This window comes from Xenopus laevis, chromosome 5S (assembly GCF_017654675.1).
Source record: "Xenopus laevis strain J_2021 chromosome 5S, Xenopus_laevis_v10.1, whole genome shotgun sequence".
Taxonomy (NCBI): Eukaryota; Metazoa; Chordata; class Amphibia; order Anura; family Pipidae; genus Xenopus; species Xenopus laevis.
In genome coordinates this window covers 77,715,349-77,727,403 of record NC_054380.1, presented here as the reverse complement: position 1 = coordinate 77,727,403, position 12,055 = coordinate 77,715,349, and the positions used below count along the sequence as shown (strand labels likewise).

At 36.9% G+C, this 12,055-nt stretch overlaps 1 protein-coding gene across 4 annotated transcripts in view; it reads left to right on the top strand.

The window, feature by feature from the left end:
• senp6.S (SUMO specific peptidase 6 S homeolog) overlaps window positions 1–12,055 on the top strand; it is a 46,109-nt gene that overhangs the window by 20,191 nt on the left and 13,863 nt on the right. For all 4 annotated transcript variants that reach the window (XM_041563994.1, XM_041563995.1, XM_018264385.2 and 1 more), the window contains 5 exon segments: window positions 1,780–2,128; window positions 4,535–4,767; window positions 6,467–6,634; window positions 8,565–8,598; window positions 9,852–10,043. In XM_041563994.1, the coding sequence (XP_041419928.1) occupies window positions 1,780–2,128; window positions 4,535–4,767; window positions 6,467–6,634; window positions 8,565–8,598; window positions 9,852–10,043 (976 nt within the window).

Below are 12,055 nucleotides of genomic sequence, written 5' to 3'. Positions count from 1 at the left end.
TCTCCTCCCATAGTGTCACGGACGTCCTCCAACACGCGTCATCCACTCTCATGGGAGCGGGAGAAACCACCACGTCATTTCAACAACAAGGAAGGGTTGTCATGGAAATTCTCAAATCCTATAATGGTGGCAGATACACATGCCACTAAGATCCAAGGGCACAGTTACCCTGTACTTCATACTATACTGTGGAATCAATTATCCGATGTATATGATTACTCTATATCTAATTAAATAAATTATTTTCATTATTTCCATGAGGATAGGTTGTATTGAGTTTGAATATCCAGTTACTCTCTCTTTTCAGTAATGCTTGTTCAAGGTTTCCCTTTCTTATACCCAAATTTATCTTTTCTATGGCCGAAAAATCTTAGACCTGCTGGATTCATGTTATAAAAAAGTTTGAAGTGCTAGGCCACAGTAGAGAGAGTTGCATCCGTTCTATCTATATTAGCCACGTTGCGGATAGAACTAAAATGCTGCTGCACTTTTTTTTTTTTTTTTTTTAACATCTGCATTGTCATTCCTACATATCTCTTGTTACAAGGACATTCCAAACAGTAAATTACTCCCCTGGATTTATTTAATGTAACAATTTACACTGACTTTTTCCAAAATGATCAGTAAAAGTGGAGATTTTTAACATATTTTTCACACGTTTCACTCTCCACAAGGGAAGCATCCTCTATTCCTGATTGGTTTGCATTGATTTGGGAAATTACTTCTAGATAAAATGTCCTTTAAATTTGGGTTTCGTTTGTAGCAGACGGATACCCTCTCCTCTAATATGTTACCTAAGATTTCATCCTCTCTTAAGGATAAATAAAAAAGGATGTTTATTGATAATATTCTGTATTCGACTGCTGTCTGTATTGTAAGTAGTTATGAATCTTACTGTACTATTATTTTTGGGTTTAGTTTTGATCTTTAATAACTGAGATCTCTCAGTGCATAAGGCTCTGTGGCATGCTTTCTTTGAGTTTCCCTGAATATCCTTTTTGTTTTAATCTTTTTTCCAATTCCCCTGATTGTTCTTTGAAAATGTCAAAGGAGGAACAATAGCGTTTTAATCTTTGGAATTCACCTGTTGGAAGTGATTTTTTTGATTGAATAAGGATGATAGCTAGAAAAAATTGAAAGCTAGAAAGGATCAGAAGAAAAAGGCAAATAACTCAAAAAGTATAACATATAAATAATGAAGACGAATTGTAAAGTAGCTAGGAATTGGACATGCTATAACATACTAAAATTTACCTCAAAGATGAATCGCCCCTATAGGGCTTAAGCACATGGGTAGGTTCGGGGAGATTTAGTTGCATTTTCATTTTACCAGGCGGAAGGCAGTTCGGGAAAATTGTCGCCTCGAAGAAGAATCTCCCCGAATCTGCCCGTGTGCTTAAGCCCTTAAAGTTCTCATAATGGGCAATATAATGCTATCCCATCCATTTAGTCTACTTCTCAATGTATTCCATGTCTGCCATTCATTTTGATTTTTGTGTTTTGTCTGGGTTTTTCAAATCTGGGTCCCTGAAGTCACAATGCAGAATGAGTGAGGCTACATTTTAGTCAGTGTCCCTGGAATCAGATCAATTTAAATGACAAAATAAAAATCTACATACCAAAAAGTGTTCACTTTTATTTATATAGCACTCTATTGTTCAACACACTTCTTAAACATTTGTGTATTCTCGTAAGATCGAGTATGAATATAAAATTAGGCATTTGTTATAGAAAAAATATGTAATGCATTTTAATACATTTTCACCTCTTTTTCTGTAGGGCGTCAGACAAGCTGAGGAGCTGCAGTTTTGCACAGTGTGTGTAAAAGAAAATAAAAAGACTAAATGCCAAAGTACTGAAAGTTCTCAAAGACTTTGCAAGCAGCCCATTGCACTAAATGAACTCTCTCCATTACCTCGGCCTGCTATTCATCAAATTGATGGAAGAACTGCCAAACTAGCATTTAACGTTAAAAGCTTCTATAGCTCAACGTGTAACCAACTGATACCCAATGACTTTGTTCAGCAATATCCTGCAAATGGGAAATTGGCCAGTGAAGGAAATACAAGTAAAGCTGCAAAAAATATGAGACTAAGAAGTGTAGGATCGTCAGAACCAAATGACCCCAGTAAGTATTTCTTTGAACTTATTAATGTAGTTTGATGTCTTCCATTCTAATGCCATTGTTAGCTAAGCAAGACGATAAGTTGTGGCAACATTATCCAGTTTGATTGCTTTTTTTCTATAGATCTACAGGTATAAGATCTATTATCCAGAATGCACAGTAAATGCATTTAGATAAGGCATCCTTCTGTAATTTGGTTCACCATACATAAATCTGCTAAAAATCATGTATTTACATTACAGCAGTTTGTAGGAGGGAGGGGTAATGACATCACTCCAACTTGCAGTGTAGCAGTAAAGTGTGACTGAAGTTTATCAGAGCACAAGTCACATGACCTGAGGGCAGCTGGGAAATGTCAAAATGTCCAGCCCCATAGCAAATTTTAAAATTAGATATAAAAAAATCCATTTCTTGTTTTGAAAAATGGATTTCAATGCAGGATTCTGCTGTAGTAGCACTATTAATTGATACATTTTGTAAAAAACATGTTTTTCCATGACAGTATCCCTTTAAATAACTCCAATAGGATTGTATTGCCACACATATGGATTCATGCAAGTACAAGGTTTTATTATTACAGAGGAAAAAATTCTTAAAGGAGACATTTTATGTAAAAAAACCAAAAAAAAACCAGTGCATTATAATCCTTTAGATATAGAAGAATTGTGCTTTAAAAAGTAGTGTTTCAGGCTCATTTATTGAATATTTCTGCAAAAACCCTTCCACTTCCTGCTCCCTAAATTCCCAGGCTGTGCAGGGGTGCCGATAGCACTCCGCTCACTGCACTGTAGGACAGGAACCAATCAGCAGCTAACAGGACCTGATAGGGAACTGAAGCCTGTCTGTGCTTGTGTAACTGTAGGGCTGTGACTGGCTGTCCCCCTCCTACTGTGCTTCTGGCAGGGACCATTAGGACACGCCCACCCCTCATTTGAAACACAGACAGGGACCAGAGAACATCTATAGGGAGCTCCAATAAAGGGACTATTTTTAAAGATAATATAAATTTTTAGCACCATGTAAAAGCAACACCATATATTACTCCTAATTGCCTACAAAATTTGGGGTTTTTTCATTTATCATAAATGTCTCCTTTAAAATGGACTTCATTGAAGATACCCTTTCGGTAATTCTGAGTTCTGGATGATGAATTTCTGGATGAGAGATTCTAAACCTATACATTATTTACATTAGCTTCAGAAAAAAGCACTCCTGGCATAAAGCTGCTGACATAAAGCTGCTGACAGTGCTGTTTATCCATAGGGTATGTGTATAAATACTGTATAATCGGTGAAAAGTAACATCACAATTGATTTTTTTGTTGCAATTGAAATAGACATTGTATTGTATCATTGTATTGACATTGTATCAAACTGGTGTTATTCCCTTCCATGTAAATGAATACGTCTGGTAATATAATTTTGTATAGATGTTGGTATATATTTTATGTGAGTGTATGGAGGGGATGGTGTGTGTATGTATGTACACTGATTTTATTTTGGAGGAGTTAAGTTTGGTCTTTTTTCAACCCAATTTAACTATGTAATTATGTTTTGTGAAATTATTAAGCTTTGATGGTCTGTGTATTTGAGAAGTTATGCGCTTGAAATTCAGCGATGTAGTTATTAACTCAGACAATTTATCTAAATTTCTTTAGCTTAGTAGTATAACCAAGTTTAATCATGGCAATTATTGTTTTTTCTATAGAGGTGCAGCCAGTATAAGGTCCTGAAAATCCAAGTTTCTACTGTGCATATACTGAAATACAGGTGGCAGTTTATTTTTATTTTTTAGTATTTTTCACGAGGAGTGCTCAGAAGGCATTGCCAAGTTTTAGCATGGTTATTTAGCAATGTGTGTTGGTGTTCAGATATTGTCTTTATATTGTGGGGTAACTATGTGGTAAGTACAGAGATCAGGCAATGTTTTTACGTTTTAAGAGGACTCCGTCTTGCCCTTTCTTCTGCCCGTATAATTACCAAGATATTTTTGTTTCTTACTTTAAAACAAAGTAAAATAAAACAAATCAAGTATATTAGTCAAAGACTCCAAACAAGTGTAGGGTTGTATATATTGTCAATGATCATTCTTAGGTCACTAATAAACAATGAGCAAAGATGAACCTGTAATGTAGGACACATTATACTTGCTGTAATTATACTGCTGTGTTCGTAAATAATGTTTATAAGAGAAAACATGCAGAACACATAGCCTGTATACTAAGACATTGCCCCTTTATTTAGCAACCTTTACTTTTTGGTATCATGTAGACATGAAGTTTATACTGTGTGTATGGGTTAACATGGTCACCTTTAATCAAGTCAATTTCATTTACGTTCTAATTATGTCATGTGTTGTTGATGTGTGTGATGTTTCTAACTCGGCTCCACTGCTTTGTTTCCATTGTAGTTGTACTATCTAGTGATGATGAAGACAATGCTAGCACTGGAAGCACAAACCGAATTGAAAGCATATCTCCTCAGCCTGCTGATTCAGCATGCTCTTCACCTGCTCCCTCATCAGGAAAAGTAGAAGCTGCTTTGAAGGAAAATAGTTTCACTTTTGAGCATAGGTTTTGTAATAGCGCCATTGATGCTGCAAGCACTATTGCATTACCCAGAAAAGCAAAAATGAAAGATCAGGTATTTACAACAGTGTGACTTTACTTCAGTCAGGCTACCAAAACCATAAAAGCCTTCCGCTAATGCATACACTGGAAGTATTGCAGTCCTGTTTCTTTTTCCAATGTTAAACTATAAACTTTTCTGTTATTTGAGACACACATTTATCATAGTTTGATCAGTTTTTACAAATAGTGCCTTGTGTCTGTCAGATATTGTAAATATTGATATTTACTCCTAGGATACTCCAGCATAGTCGAGTAAAGGCATGGTAGGAATTTGCAGTTAAGAAACTGGGCATTATTGTGAGCTAAATATCCACTAAAACTTTGTGCTGGTTGCATTCTTGTTATCTCATATAGCATAAGGTGAGGAGCACAGAATCCTAGAGTGCAATGAAACCCTGTAATTACTACCTGCCTTAAAGGAAAACTATACCCCCAAACAATGTAGGTCTCTAAAAAAAGATATTGCATGAAGCAGCTCATATGTAAAACCCTGCTTCATGTAAATAAACCATTTTCATAATTATATACTTTTCTAGTAGTTTGTGCCTTTGGGTAATCATAAATAGAAAAGGGCCGCCCCCTGGGATTGTATGATTCACTGTGCACACAAACATACCTAACAAACTATACTTGTTAGGTCACATGAGCCAATTTACAGACAGAGTTCTGTCTTTTGCTTCAACACTTCTTCCTGTTACAGTTAGAGTTGTAGTATTTCTGGTCAGGTGATCTCTGAGGCAGCACAGAGACCATCACAAAATGGTAGTTCAAGGCAAGAGATGTAAAAGGGCTATATTTACTTAAGTATAGACCAGTTTGGTAAGATTCTTTAATATGCCACTTATTTTGATATAAGCTATCAGTTGCTTAAGTGTTCATTTTGGGGGGTATAGTTTTCCTTTAAGCAGGTACTGGGTTCCTTATATGCAATGTGTCCATATATACATGGTAAAGCAATGCCTGATTTTTAATCTTTGCACTTTGCTACCCTTTTGTAAAAAATCCCTGTGTGACATTTAGTGGAACTTTGTTCTGTATTCTGTGGGGTTCAAAGGAGAAGTATACTCACAGACAGCAGCAGTCATGTATTCTTTGGTTAAAACGCCTTAATTAGGACATGGGCTTTGACCAAAGCTCAGAGCCCATGTCCTAATAAAGGCATTTTAACCAAAGAATACATGGCTGGTGCTCTTTGTGAGTATACAGATAGAAGAGAACAGTGTAAAGTGGACATTGTATGACTTGCACCAGATTGAAGCCAATTCCTGGAGCGTGCTTACTAAACTACTTGCTGATTTAAAGGAGAAGGAAATGTTGCGTTTACTTGGGGGTGCCAAGAGTTAGGCACCCCAAGTTATTGTATATACTTACCTGAAATCCCAGGCTGGTGCTTATCCTATCAGCAGAAAATTGCACTGGTCCGAGGGTTCTTCCAGCAAACACCATGAAGCGATCCACTTCCTTCTTCTTCTTTCTTCAAATTTCCCAGGGCAGTTGCATGTGCAGTAGAACGAAACAGCCGACTTCTTTGTTTAAGTTCGTCTTTTCGCGCTACTTCACATTTGCGCCCATTACATGGTAACATTCATGCGTCTATGTGTAGGAATTGATAATGATTTTGCCAGGTATTTTCTGTTTTTGTGAAAGTAAAGTAAGGTTGTTTGTTTATTGTCAAGCAAAAGATTAATTAGTATCTCAAATTTCATTATTAGTTTGGTAATACAGTCAGCCGTACACCCGTTAAAAGACGCAAAGTTTTGGTTCCGGAGACACCACCTGAGCCTGCGCCAGATGCCAACCCAAACTGTGAAAGTCTTGTCATGAACTGCCGAAGTGTTCGGATAGGGTCATATTATAGAGAGGCGATAGAGCATGTTGTGGTGAGTGCTTTTTTTTTTTTAACACAATTATATTTGTATGCCTCTGTTTCCATTCTTTCAAAAACAAAAAATAACAATATTATTCCTTATGGTGATTCTAGCAGTTTTTTGATCCGTAACACAGCCATCCTAGTGCCTCCAGTAGTGTGCAACACTTAGGGCAGCCAGTCTGGACTAGAGTCCTGTGCGGAACCAATTTCTAAGACCCGCAGCCCGCGACCCGATTCGCAACCCTGCATATTTACCCACTTTGATCCCGGACACGCAACTGCCTTATACGCAACCCGCCGACCACCATCAAACAGGAAGTGATGTTGCTGTAAACCGGAAGTGGCATCATCAAAAGTGGGCAGGGACAGAAACAAGTTTTGTAAAACTTTAAAAGGAGTAAAATATAGACAATAGTACATAAAATAAGTTGTGATGAGACCCACAGACGCGCATCTATACCCTCACCTAAAAATCCTCCCCTCATTCTGCAGGGTGCCCCCTTTTTTTTTTTTTTTTTTGATGTTAACCTGCGGGTACCCGAGCTCCTGCAGGACTCTAGTCTGGACTCAAGTGGAGCTGCCAAGAAGGCTGCCTGTCCCAGTGAATTTTTACAGAAGGGACAAGAATATAGACTTTATTCTTGACACAAGTCTTTATAGACTTTAAAGATGTGTGTCGACTTGTTTGTGATAAAGTGGCACATCTCTGGCAGTTTGGGTTTTTTTTCTCCTTAAAGGGATCCTGTCATCGGAAAACATGTTTTTTTTCCAAAACGCATCAGTTAATAGTGCTACTCCAGCAGAATTCTGCACTGAAATCCTTTTCTCAAAAGAGCAAACAGATTTTTTTATATTCAATTTTGAAATCAGACATGGGGCTAGACATTTTGTCAATTTCCCAGTTGCCCCTGGTCATGTGACTTGTGCCTGCACTTTAGGAGAGAAATGCTTACTGGCAGGCTGCTGTTTTTCCTTCTCAATGTAACTGAATGTGTCTCAGTGGGACATGGGTTTTTACTATTGAGTGTTATTCTTAGATCTACCAGGCAGCTCTTATCTTGTGTTAGGGAGCTGTTATCTGGTTACCTTCCTATTGTTCTTTTGTTTGGCTGCTGGGGGGGAAAGGGAGGGGGTGATATCACTCCAACTTGCAGTACAGCAGTAAAGAGTGATTGAAGTTTGTCAGAGCACAAGTCACATGACTTGGGGCAGCTGGGAAATTGACAGTATGTCTAACCCCATGTCAGATTTCAAAATTGAATATAAAAAAATCTGTTTGCTCTTTTGAGAAATGGATTTCAGTGCAGAATTCTGCTGGAGCAGCACTATTAACTGATTAATTTTGAAAAAAAAATTTTTTCCCATGACAGTATCCCTTTAAAGTGATACTGTCATGGGAAAAAATGTTTTTTTTATACAACTGATAACTGCCTGGTAGATCTAAGAACAGCACTCAATAGTAAAATCCAGGTCCCACTGCAACACATTCAGTTATATTAAGTAGGAAAAACAACAGCCTGCCAGAAAGCTGTTCCATCCTAAAGTGCTGGCTCTTTCTGAAAGCACATGACCAGGCAAAATGACCTGAGATGGCTACCTACGCACCAATATTACAACTAAAAAAATGCACTTTCTGGTTCAGGAATGAAATTTTATATTGTAGACTGAATTATTTGCAGTGTAAACAAAATAAAAACTGCATCATAAAAATCATGACTAATAGCTGTATTGTTTGTATAAGAAAACAAAAAAGACAAACTGTGTCTGGGAAGTAAAACAGTTTCCAGTTCATTTTCACACTAGTTCATCGCTATCCCTCTTGTAAATAGGGTTCAGAAGCTGTATTCCTGGTATTCCCGAATGTTTTGTTGCAAATTGTGATTTGTTATCAGAATATTAAGGTCATCTTTATACATAAACATTTTTTTTTCTTTTTACAGTTTTCTATGGACTTTATAACAATAAAATGGGAAGGTATGTGCTGTTATGCTTAAATTAACACTGTGAGTGAGTAATTTCATTTGCATATTTATATAGTTTTAATTTATTGTATGCCAATACACTACACTACTCTGAACCTTGTGTTGTCCAGCAAATTTGGGTGGTGACTAGTGAGGGGCGAATTTGTCCCGTTTCGCTTCGGCACGAGTTTCTCAAATTTCCTGTGAATCTGTCGAAAAATTTGCGAAAGTCATTTTGACGCAGTGACAATTTAAGTCAATGGGCGTCCATTTGTTGTCGCCGGCAGCTAAATGGGCGCCAGAAAGAATTTTCAACGCCAGCGAATTTTTGCTGCAAATTCGTGAATTTATTCGCCGGCAGCGAAACGGGCGATTTTGCGTCTGTCGAATAAATCTGCCCATCAATAGTAGTGACATTTGACTTGTTATGTCTGGCATGAAAATATGATCTAAAAAACTTTAGGTAATGTCACATTTATAAATGTGCCTGGTTTTATACAATGTGCTTTGGTGTTAAAGTGACAGTGAAAATTGCATGAAAACATGCTTCTTGGTATTTGTGTCTGAGCTCATAGAGATCCTGAATTTCACCTGGCCTTAGAGACTTCTGCAGTGAGTTTTCATTTACAAGTTGTCACCTTTGTGTACAGACTTTGCCACAAGGTGGTGCTTTCTTGCTTGTCCTTGATAGGAGTTATGCTGCCCATGGTTTAAAGAGGACCTGTCACCTTAAGAAATAATTCCAAATCCTATTTTATGATGATAGTCAAGCAAAATAAACTTCACTTACACTCTAAAAATTATTTAATTTTTTTTTTTAGTTTCGAAAATCAAAGCAAGCAGGCAGGCTCCATTTTGTAGACTCTTATTAAACGGGTTGTTCACCTTTTAGTTAACTTTTAGAATGTTATAGAATGGCTAATTCTAAGAAATGCTTCAATTGCAGCTTTCAAATGGGTTTCACTGACCCCATCTATGAAAACAAATGCTCTGTAAGGCTACAAATGTATTGTTATTGCTACTTTTAATTACTCATTCTATATAGGCCCTCTCCATTCTCTTATTCAAACCATTGTATGGTTGCTAGGGTACTTTGTTTATATGACAAAATGGAGGGACCTGATGCCCCTGCACTGGCTATACAATTAGATGGTGAGGAGGGCAGTGATCTCTTAAAACATGACACTGCTTTCGCCACCATTGCATATGTCTGTGTATCTTTAATGTAGTGCACATTTCTAAGACTCTAAACCTTTCTGTTTCCAGTCCTTCCTGAAGATGGTAATTCTCAAGAGTTAGTCCTATACCCATCCGAACTTACAAAGTGTGAGTGGTGTGCAGTTCGTAAGCTCCCTGTTGTCTTTTTCCAAACTTTACCTGCTGCTTGTCAAAGCCTACGATCCCGTCTTAAATTGAGTAGAGAAAATGGTACTGGATGGTATGATTGCAGAGCAACAAGTAAGTATTCTTAGCCTTATGTGCTGTGAAATTTTCACTTTCTATTTCTGTTGCAGACTGTATCTCTGTTTTGCAGCTAACAATGAAGTAGAAATGGAAGCCTCATGGTACATGTTGCTTTTTCTCTACCAGAGTATTTCAGCTAGTAGAGAAGAGCCTAGAACCACCCTTTACCAACGTCCATAGTTTGAAGATGTAGATGGATTGTTGTTAGCCTAAGCATTCTCTTGTTCTTTTTAACATATTCTGTAAAAAAACAAAAGGGGGTTATTTACTAAAATCCAAATATTTTTCATTATTTTATGAAAACCGCTTTGACTAAACCCCCTTCTACATTTTTACCTTATATATCAATAAATTAACTCAAAATAACTCTATAAAATCGTGATAAAATCTGAATCATACAAATTTTTTGGTATGACTTTTGAAAACTCTGACTTTTTTCGTATTATTGTAAGAAACCCAGCACAGATCATGATATCTTAAGTCAGTTAAGGCAGATAAGTCATCTGTCTACATGACCTCGGCAGGTTTGAGATGGAGCACTTTTTTATTTGGACTTTTACAGCGTCAGAGTTTAATAAATCTTTTAAAATTCTAGTTTTTTTCCCTTTAAAGGGGAAGTAAAGTCTAAAATAAAATAAGGCTAGAAGTGCTGTATTTTGTATAATAAACATGAACTTACTGCACCACAAGCCTAATTAAACAAATGATTTATGCTTTCAAAGTTGGCCGCAGGGTGTCACCATCCTGTAACTTTGTTAAACATCTTTGCAAGACCAAGACTGTGCACATGATCAGTGTGGTCTGGACTGCTTAGGGATCGTCATAAATTATCAAAACAGCACAAGTCTAATAATATCTGCCAGAAGCCGATACAGCAAGACTGATTAATAATCAAAATATACAGACAGCACTGGGTCCTGTGTTGTCATGTAATCTAATGTGGATTTTATAGTTTTTGTATTGTTTTATACAAACTTTCTCCAGCTCTGCAGAACCAGTGGCTGCAGCAAAATAATCCTCCAAATAGAATCCAGGTTTATCTGTTAAAATCTGACTCAGTGAGCTTTGTCCCTGCAGCTGGAGTTGAAAACAGTAAAGGGGATGTAAAGCCAAAATAAAATCCACTACAAATCTCTACACAGTCACTGACTTTTCTACAGGGAAAAAACAAAGCTGATAGAGTTCTGCATGGCTGAGAAGTAAGGCAGGGGCTCCCCCTGCTGTTCATACGTATGATTGTTTCCCTGCCAAGCAGTCCTATCCACAGCAGTAAATGAAGAGAGAATTTCACTGCATACAGTCAGGTTTCTTATAAAAACGGTACACATTTTTATTCGTGTATTGGAGATAGGTTTATTTTTCATCAAAGTAAAATTCAATTTAAAACTCCAACTAGAAAAAATCAGACTTTTATTAAATAACTCCTAAATGTTTGGTTTCAAAATTGGCCTTTTTTTGAGAAATATTTAATAAGGGATATGCGCACTCGTTGAATAGGGTTTCTTTATTTCGGTGTTCACAATCACATTCACATCATACATTAGCATTATATCTAAACATGCAGGCTAGGCATCTGAGATGGTTCTCTATGCAGGTTCTTCTCTAATGTATCTTTGGGCCTTGCTACCTTTGCCTAGATAATACATTTGGCTAACTGTACTTGAAAAAATGACTGGCTCAATAGCTGGAAGCAGGAGTAATCTTATTATTTTAGATGCAATACAGAACTTTAATCAACGCAAATTTGTTCTATTTCTGTGAGATTAAACCTATAATAAATTTATGTTTTCATGTCAGTTCTTCTTGATTGGGCCACCATTGTGATGTTTTCCACTTACCGGTAGCTCTCAGACTGATGCTTTACTTCTTTATTTCAAAAGCTTTATATTTTATACAGATGAAACCTGAGATAGTTTGTTTGTATTGGGCTACTTTGTTCCAGGAACACCACAGAGACAGCTGAAATATTACATTATCTAGCACTCCCTACTAACTGTACATTCGAT